At 40.2% G+C, this 21,667-nt stretch overlaps 1 protein-coding gene across 1 annotated transcript in view; it reads right to left on the bottom strand.

Moving 5' to 3' along the window:
- The window catches only part of LOC132074510 (dual specificity calcium/calmodulin-dependent 3',5'-cyclic nucleotide phosphodiesterase 1C-like), a 29,386-nt gene extending 8,289 nt beyond the window's left edge, over window positions 1–21,097 (bottom strand). Inside the window, exon 1 of the mRNA XM_059474372.1 lies at window positions 20,980–21,097. Within this exon, the coding sequence (XP_059330355.1) occupies window positions 20,980–21,064 (85 nt within the window). The 5' untranslated portion in view covers window positions 21,065–21,097. The remainder of the gene's footprint in view (window positions 1–20,979) is intronic.
- Between the last annotated feature and the right edge of the window lie 570 nt (window positions 21,098–21,667).

The raw sequence follows: 21,667 nt of genomic DNA, 5'->3' as shown, positions 1-21,667 counted from the left end.
CTTTTTTTAATCTGTCAAAGGGCAGACAAACTTAACTATAAATTTCACACTTTTAATAAGATGGTCAGTGGAAGAGGAAGAGGAAAAATACATTAGATAAGGGAAGAACACAGATACATAGATGAATTTACACTGGATACACAATCTGGATAAACTCTTCAGTAATATCATCTCTAAAAACTCCAGCAGCTTTTTCTCTAAGACTATTATATTAGATGTTTTATAATCATAAAAGTAGATTTCTTTTCATGCTTATCCATCTTACATTATGAGATCTTGCCAAAACCTGATTGCAGTGTCAGTTATGGCCTATCATTTAATTGGTTTCACTTTTTATAAATTTGTTCTTTCACAAGCCATCTCTTTAAATGGAAGGTTTTTACAAGTCCAGGCATGCAGGAGCTCAGGTTTACCTCTGGAGGAAAGGCTTTAGGCGAGGTAAAGCAAAAAGGAGTCGGGTTCTGCTGGAAGGTTTCAATCCAGAGCTTTATTCCTGGCACACAGGCCCCTGAATGCAGCAACAGCTCTAACAGTCTAACAGAACCCATGAACCGCATGGCTGCAGTGTCTTTTAAGCCCGGAGAGAGGGGAAGGGAAGGGGTAGGGATCCCACCAGCCAGGTAAGAGGGGGGAGTCTCAGGGGACAAATGACACCTGGACGGCCCAGTGTTGCCAGGGCTGAGAGGCACCTTTTGAACTTCGCCAATCACTCGAAGCCCTTTCTGGAATGCCAAGACTGACAGACATCACTTAGCAGGGGCAAGAGAGGGGAAGGGAGGAGTTATTGGCACACCTGGGGAGAGAACCGGGATGCTGAGACAAGCTATTACATCACACTGCAACAGGTTCATACATATTCATTTTTATGAATTTTGCATGACATTTTCTGCTAGTTCTTCTTTATCAGAAAGAATTCCTAGGTCAGGTTGGCTTGCTCTCACAGCAGTCTCTGTCTCTCTCTATCACTCTCTGTCTCCTCCCACCCTTATCTCTCTCCTTCACTGAAGCAGTTTCTCTGAGCCTAGGCCTTTTTGTAGCCAGACTACACAGCAAGCTACATACTTAAAGATGTACATTCCAGCTAAATCAAAATGGATTTCTACCCTGGAAAATTTCCACTCTGTCTCACTTTTCCCACAAAATGTTGGGTGAGATGTTCCAGCCTGGGCTGAAAAAAAAAAAAAAAATCAGTATGCCTGCAGAAACAGCCTCACTATACCCACAGCACAGCCAAGGAAATGTCAGGCCTGTCACACTGTCCTGGTTTGTCTCAAAGAGTGTGCTTGACATCACCCACAAACCACCAGAAATCGGCCAAGGAGAAGATTAATTTTTTGTAGTAGCTGTGAAGGTGCAGAGCCTGGGGCCTGCTAAAAGTTAATCAAGACAATCTCGCATCATTTGTGGGAAGCAGGACAGGGGGAAGGGGGTGGAGAAAAAGGAACTTATTTTTTCTGTCTTTCTCCCCCCACTTCTAAAAAGAAGGGCATTCCTTTCCAGGGGAACAAGCATTGCAGATGGTGGGATGGCTCCATGCTGTTTCATTGTCCCAGGCTTGGTGAACATTTTGCACGTAAATCAGCCTCTCTTTGTACACTTTTGTTATTAGTATTGGTGCTGCTTCCGGTAAATTACTCTCATCTCAACCCTCAACCCATGATTGTCATCTTTTGTGCCGCCAGTTCTCAACTCCATCCCCAGAGCAACAAGGGGAGGGGAAGAGGGGGAGAGATACCAGCAGTATCTGCTTTGGGAGTCTTGGTGGGGGCACTGAACTGGGCAGTACCACTCCTAAACCATGACAGCCAGTCACCTAACTCTTTGTATTTTCTAAGGTCGCGTTCGAGGATAGTAATAATAATAGTAATAGTAATAATAATAGTAATAGTAATAATAATAGTAATAATAATAATAATAGTAGTAGTAGTAATAATAATAATAATAATAATAATAATAATAATAATAATAATATTTCAAGAGTGTAAAAGAATTATTTTAATCTCTTGAGGCTTGTCTAAAGAATACTATTTGTTGAATAAGAAGTATCCCGGGATTAAAGCCAGAATGTAAGCACAGTATATTCAGAAGGAAAACTAAAATTTTAAAACGTGACTAATTTATAAAACTTCAAAGAACAATTAAAAACTATCCATATCAAGATTTCTCGAAACATCATCAGTTTCAGCTGCAGATATAATCAGCCACAGCCAGATTAAGTCTCTCAGAGTAGAACTGCAGATATAACTGATTATTTCCTGAATACATGCAGTATCTTTTCAGTGTCAAATAAGAAGGCTTTAATGTACTCAGCTTCAATATGTCAATTCTTGAAATGCATCCTTAAGTTGCAGGAATTTCTTCAAGAGCTGAATAAGAAAAGCTCAAAAAATTGAATATGTACATTCATTCAATAAAAAGAGTCACATGAGCTAATTGTAAAAGTAAAGTCATGAGAAATCATGAATCTAAATGAAGTGTACTGCAACCTGGCTTTAGATTGGTCTGTGCATGTGAACCCTAATGTACACATTGAACAGGTTTAGCATACAGTGAGAACAGCTCAGGATCCAATAGTCTTTACAGTGCTTTTGTCCCTTTCAAAACAGCACAATTTAATAAAAGTTTAAGAAGTAAAATTAGTAAGCTTTCAGAAAGTGTTATTTTTTGAGTATGACAGGGTGATACTATAATGAGAAGATAATTTCCGAGCTGAAGTCAGCTTGGGTCCCTCCACTTCACAGCTAGCTTGATTAAGTTGTGTATGCAACCTTATAGACATTCACTGAGGTAAGTCTACGTCATGTTTTGACACTGGCCAAATGCCAGACACCCATGAAAGCTGCTCATTCACCCTCCCCTGCTACAGCTGAGCAGGGGAGATGTTATAAATAGATAATGTGATAGTTGGCTCTCACAATTAAGAGAAAAATATTATGTGCATGTTAAAAGAAAATTTTATAGAGGTAAAATTTTATAGTTAAATTATTTAGGTATGTTCCCTCCATAGTCCTTTATCCCTTCCCCCTTGTACTGTAGTCACTAGTCAAGGCACAAGAGGGGAGGGCAGGCTGTTACTAGGAGTCATGACAACACCTGATCTCCAATCAACTTGTAAGAAAGTGATCTCCACCAACAGACAGCAAAGAAGGAGTTGACTGACAAGACGTTGAAAAAACCTTTGAAATTTTAAAATTTCATTTCTCACAAATGGGGACTTGTCCAGGATATAAACCTCATCTCTGTGGCCCTAGGAGATTTTGGACAAATGTTGCACCCTCACCAAATTTGGCGGCTCAAACAACCTTTCCTGGGGCTGTTGGTGATTGCAGGTCGACACCCCAAAGACAACAAAGACTGGATAACGAAAAAGAAGAGGGAGAAGAAAGTAAAAAGCCCCTGAAAAGCTGCAGATCTAGAGGATTGTGAGTATTTGTGTGTATAAGAGCTGGGAGCATGCTTGGAGTGTGTGATGTAGTTCCAGGAGTGTGCTTGGGGTGGGTATGAAACTTAGAAGTTCCTCATAATTGTTTTGGCCAGATTATTCATCTGTAATCTGGGTGTTCAAATGTCAGCTCCAGACAAGTTGTACACGGGATCTGTTCCAGGAGTCCATTGGAGCTTAAGGACAATTGGACCATTAGAGAATTGGATGGTTCTGCTTATGAAAAACACCAATCACTTGTTTTTGAAATTTTAAAAGTTTAATAGTAATAATAACCCTTTAAAATTTTAAAAGTAAGCTTCATTTCTCACAGGAGAGAAAAAATTAACAAAGAAGTCTTGAATTGAGATAAGGACAGGGAGAAAACTCTCCAAGGGAAAAAAAAGGCTCATCTTAGAGATACAAAGTGAGTTTATGACTAACAAAATCAGAAGCTGATAAGGAGAAGTAAAATAAGGCCTTAAAACACCTTTTTCTCCCTCAGCCCCTCCCTCCTTCCCACTGACAGCGCAGAGAGACAGGGCATAGGAGTTTTGGTCAGTTCATCTTCCAAGGTTTTCTTCCACTGGTCAGGGAGAGGAGTTCTTCCCCTGCTATACCATGGGGTTCCTTCCCACAGGAGACAGTTCTCCATTAACTACTCCAACATGGTTCCAATCTTATGAGCAACAGACCTCCTAAAACTGCTGCAACATGAGTCCCACCCACAGAGAATAGTCCTGACAAAATAGGTGCAGAGTGGGTCGCTCTTCCACAGGGTGCAGGCTGCTGCAGCTTGGGAGCAGGGGCTCCCTCTCTCCACTGGATCTTCCACTGGATCACAGCCCCTTCCACGCATCCACCTGCTCCAGTGTGAACATCTTCCCCATGGGGTATGGGTGGATCACTGTGTCCCCCATGGATCCCCATGGGCTGCAGGGCACGGCTGCGTCACCATGGTCTTTACCACAGCCTGCAGAGGAATCTCGGCTTGGGCGCCTGGAGCACCTCCTGCCCCTCCTTCTCCACTGACTTTGGTGTCTCCTATGTTGCTTCCCTCACTTGTTTTCACCTCCTTCTCTTGTCTACCTGGAATTCAAATGGCCTCTCACTTTATTTTGATTTTCTTCTTGAATATATTACCATCAATGAGGCATTACCATAATTTCTAATTGGCCCAGCCTCGGCCAGCAGCATGTCCACCTTCAGAGCCATCACGGATTGGCTCTGCTGGACATGGTGGAAACTTCTAATAGCTTCCCACAGAAGCCACCTCTGTGTCCCCCCCACTACCAAAAACCAGGCCACACAAAACTAACACAGTCCACCAGCCACTCATTAGAGGGTGCCTGTACAATTCCATTGGTTCTCTCCAAAACTTCCAGTCTGCCACTAATCTGCAACATCCATAGTCAACATTCCAGCACATATCATATTTAATAGCCTTTGACACATAAAATGTGCCTGATTCCAGTGCACGAAGGTGTACTACTGTCCCCGAAGCAAGTCCCCTACATAAATCTGTTTTTCTCCAAGTTTCACTATCATCTTCTCATTCATTGGTAATGAACAAGAAGTTCGTGGTCTCCAGTTTAAGAAAAGGTTTGGAAATTCCCATGCATTTTCTTTCTGAGGTTTTAAAAGTGGGAGCAATTTCAGTGGTTTCCCTCCCTCTCACTTTGTTTCTTCTGCAAGGAGGATGCAGGTTGTAAACCTTTGCTCCATCTGATGTTCTAAATGCTGATGCATAATAGCTGTGAATTTTAGACACTTGAGGCAAGAAAAGTACTCAAGGTAATGGTCAGAAAGTCTCAAATTACATAGTATAACTTTCAAAGTATTTCAGAATATATGCTATTGGATTTGCACTCACCTCCTGCTCTCGGTCTCTGAACTGAAAAAGGAGTTTGAAAGCTTAAACATTTTAAGAATAGAAAATATGTCAAATTGACTGAAGCTTGCACCAACTCACAGTAAATTTTGGGCTAGCAATCCAGAAATCAAAGATTAATCTCTGAGGAAACTTAACTTAACATATTGCAGAAATGAGCATGTCCTCATCATGATCAAATTGTGAACTGATCTCTGGGTCAAACAGAAAAATAATAGAGGATAACGACCAAATTTGAAATTACATTTTCACCCTTTCAAATATATCTGCTTTGCTTTGAAAATGCACACTGGAAAATAAAGATTAATAGACACAATGTCAGAACTTGGCTGTCCAAAACAAAATCATAGTATTTTTGACATATATTTTTGTAAGTATTTTTTCTTTTCTTTCCAGAAGAAATTCAGCTGTATTTGTAATGCTAAAAACTACAGTCTGAAATAGCTCTCTACACAACAGAGTAGTAGCATCCATGTTTGTCATCTCAATTGCTAAATTTCCTCTGAGACAACTAGCAAATGGCTTGCTCTCCAAACAGGATGTTACTTCAATGTATCTAAAGATTGCTTCACCTGTAAGCACATGGAAGACAGGAGACAAGTATTAGTTAGATTCATTCAGCAATTTCACAACAGCAAGTCTAGGTTCACACCACCACTCTAAAGCCATTAAGAGGTTTTCACATGATGCCTTGATGAAAACAAAGGAAGATGAAAATGTACTTTCTTGTTATAGTACAATTTGCTCCCAGTATTTTGCAATTAGAAGACTATTTAAACTTCACCCTTGGCAAAGTTAATAAAATATGTCAAGTACTGATGAAGGCAGCAACTACTGACCACAAAGTAGTCAAAATAAACAAGTGTCATTCAACTGGATTCCTGCTTTTACCAATATTTTACATTAGTGACCAAAAGAGGCAGTCCCATCCTTTCGTCTTGCATTTGTTTCCTAATCTGCACCAAGATGACACTGGAAGAAAAGCAAAGACACTGACTTTATCCAGGATTAACTCCTAATTTTGGTGCCTTTACCACATGCAGTACTATCTGCAGTTGCTGAAGGTGATGAGAAAGCGGAACTACTTCTTTCGATGGTACCAGTGGTTTGAAACACCTTGTACAGTCAAAAATCTTTTGTCTGACTGACTCACTTCTACTGGTAAAAAGGGACCAAAAAAAAGTAATATACAGAGTAAAAACATACAATGTCATATTTCTAATTATCTCACTAATTAATTTCCTATTAATACAACCAGTAAACCAGAGGAATGAGAAAGAGGTTTTAAACTTATCTTTAATAGCACTATTGCTGATTGCTTTGAACCATGTGAAATCTTCCCTGTGGAAAGCTGGCTGGGGGTAAAATTAGAGGAAACTTAGAAATTATATTTGCATCCTAACAGAAGTTATAAATTTATGGAAATTATAGGGTAAAATATAGTTGCTACTCCAGGATGGAATATGGTTGGCATGCTCAAAACCTATTCCATGATGATTCCCTATGCATATGATCTGCAACTCTAAGCTCCTGATAAGCAGGAAGGAATGGAGGAAGGAGTGGAGTGGAGACACCGAGGCCAGTCACTGTTGAAATGCTTGCAGGGAAGGGAACTGTTGTGGCACTGGTTCCCTGAATGGGGGAATAATGAGCATTGATTCTTACTACACTACACTGTGCTATACTATATGAAAAACCCATCACCCTTGTGAGACAGTCTGGTAGAGTCTGGTACGGCTTTGACCTAATTGGTCAATCAATCAAAACACTATCGCCAGAGTCCAATTAAGAAACCACCCTTTGGTAAATGATCTCCATAACACATTCCACATGTGCACAACAACAGGTACAGCAAGTGGAGATAAGAATTGTTTTCTGTGAGCTTTCTCACAGCTTCCCAGGAAAATCCTGGGAGAGAATTATGGAATTATGTCTCTCTCTGTTCAGAGGATATGTGATTACCACAGGGAACAGAATAGTATTCTTCAGCTAATAAACCACATAACACCTGTCAGCCAGGAGATATAGGGAAAGATGTCCTGCTGCTGAGCCAACAGCTGTGGGGAAATCACTCTCCTCAGATGAACATGGTTCATTAAAGCCTAATTGTGATATTAACAATTGCAAAGTTACCCACCTACATGCTACAACTACACCTTACTGGGTACTGTAGCAGCCACAGGGCCACAGGGCCTGCAAGGCCTCCCTGGCGGTCAGTTGCCTAAGATAAGAAATGCCTAGTCATGATGACTGGACCAAAGAAACTCCTCTTCCACCTTTGAACCCTCGTTATCTCTCTGTAAGATGATAGGTCATATTCATCTCGACCCTTACTATTGGACTGTTTCCCAAAACCCCTACACCTCTGTATGTGAATCCCTGCCTCTGCCCAGTTTGGCAGAAGAGCTGTCACTGTCACCCTTCGCAGAAGCTGCCGATAAAGACACATCCGTGGAACTTCATGCAGTGCTTCTCCTCTCTCACCTCTGTGCCTGCTGAGGTACTTCGCAAGCAAAGAGCTGAAATCACTAAAGAGCTGAATCCACCAAAGAGCAGGTCTCACTTAAAGGCTGAGCTGCTTGCTAAGATTGCCTGTGGCTGGGAGCCTGCCTGAGGCACTTGGATAAGTTGTACTTATCAGTACTTCTCTATCCGGGACACCAACAGCTGCTGGGGTTGAACCAACCCTGAAAACCCCCAGCTGTAATACAGCACATGCTCTATAATATTTTTGACTGTATCTTTAAAAGCAAAGCAAGATAATTTTACACCAATCTCTAACAAAGCTATGCATGACTAGAGTCACTCAAGCTCTACCTAAACACAAAGAAATAGTATAAAAGAAAGTGAAGAATGAGGGAAGATACAAAAAACAGTATAAAAGCAGGTGGAGAATGGGGGCAAAGTTAAGGAAGACTCCATCATAATTTCTAGGATTAGTTGATGGGCTAAACCTGTCTTCTCCCCTATAGGGTAAGAATCATACTCTATGCATGCTGAATACTTTTGCTGAGGATTAGACCTTGTCTGAGTATTGCTTTGAATATGTTTTTACAGTCAGCTACTATCACTGACTTGTCACAATTTTATATTAATAAAGAGTGTAATTCCCTAAACTGTTAGTGGGAAGCCTTCATGGGCGCTAGCATTCACCAGCAGTGAATAATATACTCAGATAAAGAGGAAGACCCTCTGAGGAGTGTCCCATATGCTGTTTTGGTTTATTTCTCTGACTAACTCAGTTAAACACCCTCCAATCCAGCAGGACCGCCCACTAAAGGGTCAGTCACCCTAACAGGATGCTGACAGACTGGTTGGGCACAAGGTTCTCAGATTTCCTGGGGAACTGACAGCCAAATTAAATACTAAGGGTCAAGTACATTTCCCCATTAAAAGTCAAGGAGGCATCCCCTTTTCATGCGACATCCCCCCTATGTCCAATGAGGCCCTATAATTTGTAGATACTATATACACTTTTTTAATAGCTTTTCTGATATTTTAACCATATTTTTCAGAATTTATTTCCATTCAAACGCTATTACACTTCTTATATCCTAGGTGGACAAAAATCTTTGTCAGCCACTCCCTCAGAAAATCCCAACATAAAACCCTTGCTTAAAAAATCCTTTTACAATGAAGGAGAAAACATTAGAAAAGAAGATAAAAGAAAAATAAAAAACATTTGCTGGGGGTTTTTTACATTCTTGAGAAACAAAGTGAGGGCATACAAGCATGTGCAGTCAAGACAACAAGAAAAATGAATATCAGTAAGTAACTTTCTGTTAAAGTAGAAGGCTGGAACTTGCAGAGTTCTGGAAAATGAAACAAACTGTGGAATATTTCAAAATTAAAAAAAAGTAGATACTCAGTAATTTTCAGTGAAACACTGATGTCTCTCTACCCTTATTAGAAGTCTTCAGCTCACTACTTTTGTCCAGTTTGATCACTTTTCCATTCTTCTCAGATGACTTATATATTTGAAAACTATTGCATGCATGTCCCTCATTTTACCTTTGACAGACAATTTAATTACTCACTCTACCCTTTCTTTGCTAAAAGCATATTTTCTAGACCTCTAGATTACAAAATGTATAGGGACTGAGAGGGGCAGATACTGATATTTCTCCGGATACAGATATTGACAAGTATAATACAATTATCCAGCTCCTTTTAAAGAAAATAGAAAATGTCACTTCTAGGGCATGATTCAACTCAGCCTAATACTGATGTCTAAAAGAAGCCAAATGAACAACACCTTGAAAGAATCTATTTCTCTTCATTGATTCTAAAGGAAGCCAACATAATTACCTCAGCTGATGATGCCTTAAATTAAGTGAAATCCTGCCCTGACCTGGTTATGTATGCTGCTTGTACAGATCATGCTTGAGATTCTCTCCTTGAAAATAGTTGGGCTATGTAGAAACTACCAGCAATACCATGTAGCAGTTGTAGCTACAGCATAGGAGCTCAACATCACAAATGTCTAATCTGATGGGGAAAAGTTCTTCTTGGAAAGATTCTCAAGTAGATTCATTAGAAAGTTACCATGGAAACTTTTTTTTTATTCATTGATAGAGTACAGTTTGACCATAAGCTCTTGTGGCTGTGACTCTTTGGATCTGAATTTTGTAATAGCAGCTAATTTCTCAAAGCCACAGTTTTCCCTTTGCTGCACATGCACAAAAAACATTAAACAATGTGTGCTGCAGGGATAAAACAGAGTGATCCTTGACAAAGAAAGAAAAAGAAGAAGAAAAAAATAAAAAGAAACTCACTGAGCTGTGCACAGCTAAAGGAATGCTAGACTAGAAGTTCAGCCTCTCATGTGTGATGTTTGGGATTTCCTGTTCATCAAAGGAACTGGCTTTCAAAATAAAGGATCTGGTAACTGTCAAAGAGCAACAAACCTTAACCTCAAGCACCTGCCAGCTCTAATACAACAGCAAACCAAATTATTCTCTAGCATGGGGAAAATGCAGATACTCCAGAGCACTTTACTGATTGATACTTATTGACAGTGATACAACTGCATCCTCACTCAGCTGAACAAGCGCTTCTGTTACCTGGAAATACAAGACTCATAGATGCATTGCTCTCTGTTGGTACTAAGATGCTTTGGGAGAGCAAGTCTTACTTTTAAGGATCACAGAGACATAAGTGCTTGTATTCACACCTGACAGCAGAACCCCAGCTGCCACTTGATTAGGAGCTTTTGTAAATGTCATTTACTATGAAGACAGAAGGCTTCTGATAACTATTAACAACAGCATGCATCTTTATGATCTTAGTGCAGCCAGTTCTAAACAAGTTGTTCCTGAAGAATTAGGAGATACAGAGCCTTTGTATCCATAGTAAAAGTATCTTAGGCTATGTTTGCAGTGACAGAAACATTCAAAGAATAAAAAACCTAACCACAGTACTCTGCATTTCCCTTTAATTCCTGATTGCCCTGGATTGTTTTCAACTGCCCTGATTCTGCCCAATATATGCCACAAAACAAAACACAGGAGATCACGCAGTATTAGATTGATTCCCCCACAGCAGTTACAGCACAGGTGTGCACACCTTCTGTCCAGCAGCTCTATTTCAACTGCATAACGCAATGCCATGGGAGGAGGCATTTCAAGGCTGGAGAGGAGCTACAGGAGTGCAGCCTGAAAATACATTTTCCAGCTGGGACACCTGAAGGGAGCCAGTACACTGTGCAGTGCCACAATTTCTCTCTTCCCTAGCACAGAGGTTCATAAAGGAGAGGAGATGTCACAGTAGTGTCATGTCAAAGATGCAAAGCCTGGCTTCACTGATGGGTGAGATGGCTATATGGGCTTGAACATGAGCCAGCAACTTGCCTTAGCATCACAGGCAGTTAACGGTGTCCTGGGCTTCATTAAGTGTTGCCAGCAGGTCAATGAAGGTGATACTTCCCTACTATGCAGTACTAATCAGGTCACGTTCGGAGTGCTGGGTCTAGGTCTGCACTTCCCTGAGCAAGAGATGGAGAGAGATGGACACAGAATCCACCAAAAACCAACAGACATAATTGAAGCACCTCACGGATAAGCAAAGTCAAAGAGCTGAGACTCTTCAACCTGGAGAAGGGAAAGCTTACGGGGATCTCATAAGTGTGTAGCCATACCTGTAGGACCAGGGTGCAGACAGGACAGAGACAGGCTCTTTACAGTGGTGCCCAATGACAAGACCGAAGGCAATATGTGCACACTGAAGGACAGGGGGTTCCCTCTGAACATAAAGATGTCTTTTTTTTCTTACTGTGAGTTTGTCCAAGTACTGGCACAAGTTGCTCAGAAGCTTTTGGAGTCTCTCCTCCTTGAAGATATTAAAAAGCCATCTGGACATGCTATTAGGCAGTTCTGGTATAGGCGGGTATGCCTGAGCAGGGGTATTGAACAGGATGGCCACCAGAAGTCTTTTCCACCCTTAACCACTCTGTGATTCTGTATGCTTTCACCTTTTCCCACAGCTACAAGATGCACTGAGCAGATAGACCTCCTTGAGAGTTCAGAGGCTCTAAAGAAACCTGTCAGCTCTTGTGATCTTCCTCTATATTGTCTCCTCTATGTAGATTAGATGAATAGGACGTACTTTTAGGACACACATCATCTTTCATCCTCCCTCTACGCAAAGACTGCAATACTCAACAGCCTGGATTGGACTGATTTCCATAATGGTACATAAAGACAAGCATTTCAGGCTAGTTGATTTACTAAAAAAAGAAACATGGCTAATCTGATTTTTTTTTCCATTAGCTGGATATACTTCTGTGCTACAATGAACAAATTGTATAAATGCTAAGCTAATATTCCTGTTAACTATTGCTATTTTTCCTGTAAAAATGTGAGCTCAGAACACACATAAAAGACTTTCAGGTACTGGGAAGCATGGCTGACATAGTTAACTATATGTCAAACCCACATTTCAAGCACCAGGCTATGTCTACATTTTCTCCCACTGGGTCTATTCTAAAAGCCAAAGAGAAAAGAAGATCCACTGCCTCTGATTTCTGTTGTTTGTATCAGACAAAGAGATGACTGGGAAAGGCAATAGGCATTTCTGAGTTTTCTTTCTCAAGAGATAAACTCACTATTTTCATATTTGCATAATTTGCATGTTATTTACATAATTTTTTCCCCCAGCATATTATTTTATTTTTTAATCGGTATGCACCCCTGGGATCATCACTTTTCCCATTTGGGTTTTCATCAGATATCTTCCTACACATGAACAGGCTCTGCAAAACAGTAGCATGCTGTGGGCACTGTCTCTCAGCTCCAAGGAGAGTTCACTTTAAAGGAGCTTCAAAACATGCAGTCTCTGGAAGTTTTATTTATGCAGTACTTGTGTTTACAAGGCAACAATCCAATTGTTTTCAATAGGGACTAATTATACACCATTTCCTTTGCCCTTCTATTTCATTCTGCAAAATCCCAGGGGATCCAGATTTAGCCCTATGGGGTTAAAACAGATTTAGGCTGTGAATGGGACTTCTCAGGAAGTTCCTCTTGTGCCTGCTCTCCCTCCCTTCCTGGATAGGAAGGGGTCTCAGGCATCATCCAAGCCCAGAGGTGACCCTGAGCACACCTAGATAATACTTGAGGAAACATGTGCCAGGAAGCCCACACCTTGTTCTGTGTTTCCCTTGGAGGACACCTATATCTACTCCTGAACATGTAATTTTCTCCATTCCTCTTTTCCTACATATCACTTCTAATATTTCCCCATGAAATTCAAAAAGCCAACAGGACAGAAGAAGGAAGGCAATTCAGTGTGAATGATGCCTTTACGACTCCTCTGTTTGGATCTCCTTTAAATCCCAGGTCTTCTCTGACTTTGACCCTTGATCATTTGTAATTCTCCTAATTTTTTGTACAATTGCTGCATAGTTGCTTTACCTTTCTGTTTTCATAAAGTTGAACAAATACACACATGCATATTTAAAATGAGGCCTAAGAAAGTCCTTTCTTTGCCAGTAACATCAGCACTTCATCTGCATACTGACAGAAAGACAAGAAGTGGCAGACCTGCTAGCTCCTTTAATCACATGAATCCTGTATAGCTGATTATTGCACATGCCACACAGCAGAGTGGATTCACAGCTCAAGTATATTAGTGGTAGCTCTGACTGAAAATGCCCTGAAATTTACTTCTTTTTCAGCTACCAAGACCAGTAGGTTTGCATGGGCAGTAGAAAAGGAGCATTACAACTTCTTTTTTGAAGAGGCCTCATCATAATTCCTCCCCTTAACTGTTCAGCAACTCACTTTTAATCATCAGAGAATTCTCCCTTCTCACTCTTCTGTGCACTGTCTCAGGAACAGGAGGTTGAATGTGAACAGCTTTGTGGATCTAGAAATACTGCAAAAGTTGTTCACTTAATGGAAATGCACTAAGTTTCTGGCTCCCTTTATTCACTGTCACTCTATGGATGTTGCTGAGGATTTCCATATAAACACTTTGGTGCTTGTACTCTTTATGTACTTTTAAAGCAGCATGGGATCAGATATAATAGACTTTAGGAGTTTTTTAGGATTCCATTCAGGAGTCAAAATATGTGAGTAATAAATCCTGCCCTGGAGTATAGTATGACCTTAAAACCAGGATACAAACAGACTGCATTTTTGCCTGTGCTTCAGAGAGGAAGTACAGGGCAGGATTTGCCACCTTCAACTCATGAAATCAAATCTGATTTAACAAAATTTAATGCTGCTTTGGCTCACTTGCCAGGTGGAACAAATAGGAAGGGTTTCTCACAAAGAACAATATGTGCAAAAAACTACAAAAGATAATCCAGGTAAATAAACCTCTCATTAATATTCAATACAGCAAGTCAACCATACCATACAGTAACACTACACCACTTCATAAGCTGCTGGAGCAGATGTTAGGACTATGACCACTGATCCTTTTTCTTTTGAGGTTGTGTGCTTTCTAAAGCTTGTAACAGAGGTGGGCTGGTGACATGATGCCATCTGATATAGTTGTTTCAAGCAATTGAATTTAAGATTGATGACTAAAGTGTATATAGAAACTTCTGGTTTATATAGAAACCAAGTGCTGCTTCACAGTTCACTGCCACTGGCAATCTGCTGGTGAGTACCAGCAGACAGCTCTTCTCAGAGACACCTATCTAGCAACTGGTGGCCAGTTGTGATGCAAAAGCATTTAGTCACACAAATATGCTCTGCATTTTAAAATCAATACTCTTTTTTAAGTCCTTCTTTTAAATCTCTACATTGAAGCAAGTATAGCCAAACCATTAAGCACTTCAGACATAAAAAATGCCACTGGAAGTATCTTGCCAGAGTTACCAATATTACTTCACATAAACTACCAACACCCATAAAAGCAGTCACAAGTGTAATGTAACACTTTCCCCAAAGCTGCCTTCCCACTTAAAACGAGACAGTTTTGTCTTAATACAACATAAATCTAAAATTTATATCTTTAAAAGGTTCACTAGGTTCACATCCATTTGATGCCAATCTGTGATAAAAGAAAAAAAGACCCAAGGCTTGAGTCCAATAATTTATTGCACTGTGCTTGCAAGGTCCTTGATAAAGCATAAACATCCTATTCTGCAAAATGTCAGTTTTACTAGGAGAGGAAGACACAATTTGCACTTGGAACACATATATATTGGCACCTACATATTATAGCACCTATGAGTTTCAGAGAGTCTTTTTTCTCCTGGGCTTTCCATTTGCTCACTTCCTAGAGAGTTACAATTACAACAACTTGACATGAAAGAATAGCAATTACTCTCATTTAATCACTATGCAATAGAACTTCTCATCCTGTAACTAACTGAAGACCACTTGTTTGGAAAATCCTGTTACTTCAGTAAGGTTTCATGTGCAAGTCTAACAACAGAATCATGTCTCGAAGTAAAGTCTCCTTTTAGGTTTTCTTAAGGCTGTCTGCCTCATATGTGTAAATTATTTGTCTTCATCTAAAGATCCATTTTTTAAAAAGAACAGAATTGAAACTCTATTTTCTAAACAGCAAAAATTACTGTAAGTAGTTTCAGAGAAAGTTAACATATTTATAATCTCTACTTCAAGTCTGTTTCCAAAAGTGTTAAATTACTTGCTCCACTTGAGCAATAAAAAAATTCCCTAGAAATTCTCTGTATGTGATTAGCTATGTGTGGAGACCAGAGCAAGAAAGTTTAGTTTTCAGTTGACTGAAAACTAAAGTGATTTAAACTAAATCACACTGGCATTTACAAATACAAAATAAAAGGGAGAAAAATATAAAGTGGAAAACACTAGAACAAAATCTAGGGACCAGATCTATTACCACACTTCAAGAATGCAAGACCCAAAAATGGAAAGAAAAAAAAAAAAGAATGTGAAAAATTTAGTCCATAAAAAGCAATCAGCATGCCGTATAGCAGAACTGCAAGGACCTCAGCTACTCATGTATGTGGGGAAGAAACACATAAAATTTGATTTTTGAATGCTTTGACTCCTAATAATGACTGACTATCAATACTAAGAGAGAAAGAATATGCGACATTAATCCAGAATCCTTATCCCTGTCTCCAATGGCTATAAATCTACTTTAAGTCTTTGGGGTGGAAACAGAATTAAGTGGTACTGACTGAGCAAGTTGTGTACCCTCTCTCCTTTCCCAATACACTTGGCAGGTTTCATCACTGCACAACAGTGAGAAGGAGGAGTGAGGTGATTGGAAAGGTACTGAATCGACAGACATGAAATGTATCATCATGCAGCAGTCGCAGCAAGAGAAAAACCATGCACTGCCATTTAATGGAAAGAGATGATGTTTGCACATAAGAAAAATGTTCAGGGGACTGGTTGCAGCTGCTATGACAACAAGAGAGAGGATGTGACATAATGACCCAAGTGACTGTTTCATGTTGTTCCAGTGAACCATTCTACTCACCAGCTGGGAAGCCAGTAGAGACTTCATTAAGTGCTTCTATTCAGTAATTACTGCATCCTTCCCTGCACCACAACTCTAAATTTCCATATAGTCATAGCACAGAGCTTTTGGATGTAATCATGAGGGTTCATTTCTCAGTCCTAAAAATTTCAAGCCTGTAGCTGTTAGAAATTTGGAATCGAGTTTCAGCAGATTTGTTAGGTACAAGCTCTGTCACCTGGCAAGGAGAACTAGGGAGCAAAATGATACCAGCATAACCTTGCTGAAGTCTTGCAAGCAAGCCATGGAAAAGCTGCATTATTTGCCTGCCTTGTATTTAGGGTAGTTCCTTCTCCAACATACAGCAACTTTAACTGGAAAAGACGAGGACAGATCCTTTTCTCATTTAAATCATTGCAGTTCTCCTGACTGCAGTGGCATGATGAATGTTTACTGCTGGTTAGGATTCTGCCCCTTGATTTGATTTGCACTAGTACACAAATAAGTGAATTATATGTCCAGGAGCCTTTTGCTTTCTTAGTTATGCAAAGCTACAGAACTAGGAAAAATGAACTTGTATTTACACTGTATGAAAACAATAGACAAATTATCAGAGCACAAGGGTTTGAAAGAGAAAATTTGCAGCAAAACCAGAAATCCCCAAAGGCAGTTAGTTTGAAAGCTTCTAGAGTTTGAGCAGCAGCGAGGGCAGGGGGGAAGGAGAGGAGGAGGAGAAGACTGGGGGATGGGAACGGGGAGGAGGAGGAGGAGATTTGGTTTTCAGCATGGGAGAAGAAACTGTCTTGAGAGAAGGTTCTCCCTGTCAGATCCTGCCTGCTCAGGAACAGGCCTGCCTGCTTGCCTGCCTAAAACTGCTCAAAAGGCACAGAAGAGTTCACACTTCTTTATTTCTTTTGAAATTTAGGGATTCTAGAAAATCTAAATCTTTAAAATAATACCTTTGTATCAATTCAGAAGGCACTGTGAGCAGGAATAGTTGGCCAAAAACCAGAGAGGAAAAAAAGCAGAAGCAATGTTATTTCTCATCATGTTAAGATCGGGTCCCTCCTTGTAGGGAGTAACATCATTTGTTGTCTGTAAAAGAGGCCTGACTGCATTTCTTTCCTTCCTTCATAGAAGATGGATAGGGGGACAAACTCTTGGTCTGGAGTCTGGCATAAGGAGAATAGGTGTCCGCATCTCCAGCCAGGTGTCTCCACCTTCTGCCCTATTTGCACCTTGAGTTTGGATCAAAAATCACCACAAAGCAAAACTCAGCACTTCCATAGTAACTGGAGGGAAAGTTTTTACATGCAAGAAGTGTAATAGAGTGTTTTCATAAAGAAAATTACCTACAAGATTTATAAAGAACTGCTGTGAGCTAGACCAAGTGCTTCAGTGCCACATCCTTCCTCTGCAACAACACCTAAGTTACAGTAGAACTCCTCACCACTTCACTTCATTCTATAAATCTATTTTTAAAAGTTTATTTTATACAATGGATAGGACAGCGTTGTCAGATGCTTCTGGATATAAAAAGCAGAAAATTTGAGTTTGAGGAAAATATCTTCCTATTAATATTTATGTTTATCATTTTCCCAGGTTTAAAGACAGTGGACCAATCTCTAGAATGTCAATTACAACAGCAAGTAACAATTAACTGGAATTCTAAGCTAGTAGTCTCTCATTTGCACAGCAGTGATAAGGCAATCCACAGGGGGAAAAAAAGGCCTTAATTTTCTCTCTGTTATCTTTTCTTGGGGGAAAATTTAGCCAAAATCAAACAAGAGCTCAAATACAGTATCTTGTGTATATAAAACTCCATGTACTCTGAAATTTGTAACATAAACAATGGCAAATAAAGATCTTGAAGCCTTCATCTGAGACAGATTGAGCTTTCTAGATCAAATTAAGTTGTATGATTCCAGGTCTTGAATAGTCCTACTAAATGACTCACACTGTGGCTCCAATCTTTCCATCAACCACCAGTGCAAGAAGTCCATAAAAATGGAATATTCAAAATCCTCGCTGGGCCAGTGCACTTCAGTCCTCCTCAGAGTCTCTGTCAAGACAAACAGCTGCATCTAGAGGAAAAGGATTTGCCACTACCTTGTTTCTTTATACAGATGAAAGCTACATAGTATTGTCAAAGGGCATCACTCTAACATGATTTCTCTCCCACTGTTTTAATCAATCCCTTTCCACCAATTAGGAGAAACTAAATTTGAGTAAATATAAGTAAAAAAAATAACAGTTTACTAACAAGCAAAACTGCAACAGGCAGAAAATAACAGTAATTATTCACTAGATACAAAATCAATAAATCTCACAAACTCCCTGAGAACAAAGAAAAATCCAAAATGGCAAAGTACCCCTTTCAGGATGGCATCCATCACAGGCAGCTACATGTAGGGAGACAAAGCAGAAACAGCATCTGACCAAGACGGCAGTATTTGCTGTCAACCACGCAGTTGGGGAGACAAAGGGGAAAGGATGGCAGTAAACCTTTCTGGGAAGGTAGGAGCTTACAAAGCAGTTCTAGTGGCGTATGGGAATTGCCAGCTCCACCACTCACCGCCTCCTTCTGCCACCCACTGTATTCCACCAGTGCTGGTGCTGCTGTCCTCGGAGCCACTGGTGTGTTGAATTGGAGAGAAACAGTCTCCCAGAATCAACACGGGGTGGCCCGGTGAGATACCAGCTCAAGCTTTGCACTGCCAATAGAGGTTTGCAGAATTCACTCTGAAACAGTTTTGGATTGCAGAAATGCAGTTTTTTCTGGTAGCTAGCCCAGAACTCCTTCCCCCTCCCCTCAAAACAACCTCTGCCTTAAGCAAAATGCCACAACACATGAGAACACAAAAAGGAAGCCTCTGCCCACACTACCTCAGCTTTAAGGTTAAAGCCAGGAAGTGTGCAAGGGATGAGAAAGCAAGACAACAGGTGAAAAAGGGAACTCTGCCTGTGTGCCCCAACCTTTTAAAGTGTACCACACCTGCCTGCCCCATGAGTCTGGCTCCAGACCTCCAGATATGCCACCTTAAAGAGACAGTAACCTCAAAGAGACAGTAACAATTTTTGGGCTCAGAAAGATATGAAATACTATAACATTTTTGATTACCCAAGACAACCTTCAGTTCTAAACCCTTAGTCATTTGACCCTGAAATTGGTCCTGTTGTGTTGCGAGCATGAGTAACAATAAAGACAGCAGAGCAACAACCCAGCAAATCTGTTGCTTTGTTCCTGAATTTAAAAAAAAAAAAACCAAAACAACAAAACAAGCAAAAAAACCCCAAAAAACTCCAAAAACAAAACCAAAAAGCAACAAACCACCAACCAAAAAAATCCAAACCTGAAGAGAAAGAATATGTTCATCCACCAGACTGACACAAAATGATAAAAACCCACTACTAATAATGATGCTGAGAGTGGAAGAGATTATGATAGGGGATGCAAAAGTGAGCATATTGCAACAACCTGTGGAGGACCTTCCCATTAGAGAAAGAAATTTCAAAAGTAGCATTGGCTTGGCAGTTTCACCTTTAAAGAGCTGTATGAACATTAAGAGATAGTTAGGATATTTTAACTATGTAAAGATATTTTAATGAAACATATATCTCCATTTTTTTTCAACAAGCCTAATGTTTGCATGATGTTAATGATTGCAAAAACAAATTCTTCATGAATAAAAGGGCTAAACAGGTATGTCCATCCACACCAATAAAAGCTTGTATCTATTGTTATTAGATGAAATACTGGCCCAAATATGTTAGTATCTCCCAGGAAAAACTTTCCTGATTTCACAATGGCAAGGAAGTGAAATCTCTGTCTTCTTAAAAGTATTCAAAAGGAATTTCTATTGATTATTATGAGTAAGTTATCCATATACTTTAACTTGGATTTAATCTAAAAATTCAAATGGGATGTAAGCTTGCTTTTCTTCTAAGATCTGTATGGATATGTATAGGGGTACATATATATATGTACACACACCCTAGTAAGATAAGCATTTGTGGCAAAGCAGTCTGCTCAGAGAATCCTCAGATTTTGTGTACCAAGTCTATTGTTAGAAGCCCTTTCACTTTGAGAAGCCTCACTTTCCCCTAAGACAGCAAACATAAACATGAAACAACACTCTCCAAACAACTACAGCAATCCATCCTAAAATTCCTAATCTTTCCTCAATATTTCTCATTGCCTCAGCAATTTTACTTCTTGTTTGTGAACTTTACATCTATATCTCTGTGCAAAGTGAGAAATGACAAAAGATTACAGAATTTGGCAATACTGGCTAAGTAAACAATAAAATATTGCAATGAAAGCCAAGGCTCCCAAGGATGACATTCTGGGCTCATAGGAAGGAAATGCAGCTAGCAAGCTGGAAACCTGCAATCCTGGAGCCCAGGCTTTCCTGAGGTAAGGTTCCAAAACAAAAGTACTGCAAATATCTTGGTGAACTTGGGCCAAAACCCAGGCAAAAAGAAAAGAATGTAGAGTGGCTTTATATCAAAGGCAAGTTTCTTGGGCAAAAGAAATACAGAAGACGGAATGCAAAACTAATTCTGGCAAAAAATTGCAGGCATCTGTACATTTTAGAGGCACTTATTGACAAATGGCAGTTGACAACAGCTGTCTTTTAGCTGTACTTGCTGGAACCACCAAGAAAGAAAGGAAAAAGGGAGAGGAGAGGAGAGGAGAGGAGAGGAGAGGAGAGGAGAGGAGAGGAGAGGAGAGGAGAGGAAAAAGGAAAATCAGGCTTACCAATTGCGAAGTTATAGCCATCAATACTGAATGTAGCATTTTGGCATTTTTTAAATGCTTCCTTTCTGCTGCTTGGGTCTGTCATGATTCCTGCCAACTTGTACTTTCAGTAGCTGCCTCTCTCTCCCTCGTGGAAGCAAAGCACTTGAGCTCACTCTTGGCTGCCCTTGAGGATGTGCCTGTGGCAGCACACACACACCAGCCTCACATCCCACAAGGATCTGAGAGACACACACCCAAGAGTTTTCTCCTCCCCCAAACACTCTCATTGGCAAGTTACCTGCATGCCTGCTAAGAGTGCAACTTGTTAGAGGCTCCCCTATCAAAGCCAGCAGTCAATTAGAGCAAAACTACCAAGTCAATAAGCCAGCTGTAGCTGTCAAATCTCTGTGTAGGAGGTAGCACAAAAAAAACCTATGAAGGGTTAGATTTTGCTGTTATCTACCCGCTGATGCTCCCCCTATTCCTTGCTATGCTGGAACCAGTTTCTGTGGCTCCTCTTACTCGTAAGGATTTCTGACTTGCAGCAAATTGTGCTTAGATTTCAGCTCTTCAGAGAGGCAGCGTGTTTTAATAATTCAAGATATAATTAATCAACACAAATACATTACACCATCAGTCATCTGCTACTTATGTAAACAGCGAGTCCCTAGAAACTCAACTGAGAGCACAGAACTAGGAATTATCA

The sequence above is a fragment of the Ammospiza nelsoni genome, chromosome 1, assembly GCF_027579445.1.
Source record: "Ammospiza nelsoni isolate bAmmNel1 chromosome 1, bAmmNel1.pri, whole genome shotgun sequence".
Taxonomy (NCBI): Eukaryota; Metazoa; Chordata; class Aves; order Passeriformes; family Passerellidae; genus Ammospiza; species Ammospiza nelsoni.
This window is presented reverse-complemented; position numbering and strand designations above follow the sequence as displayed.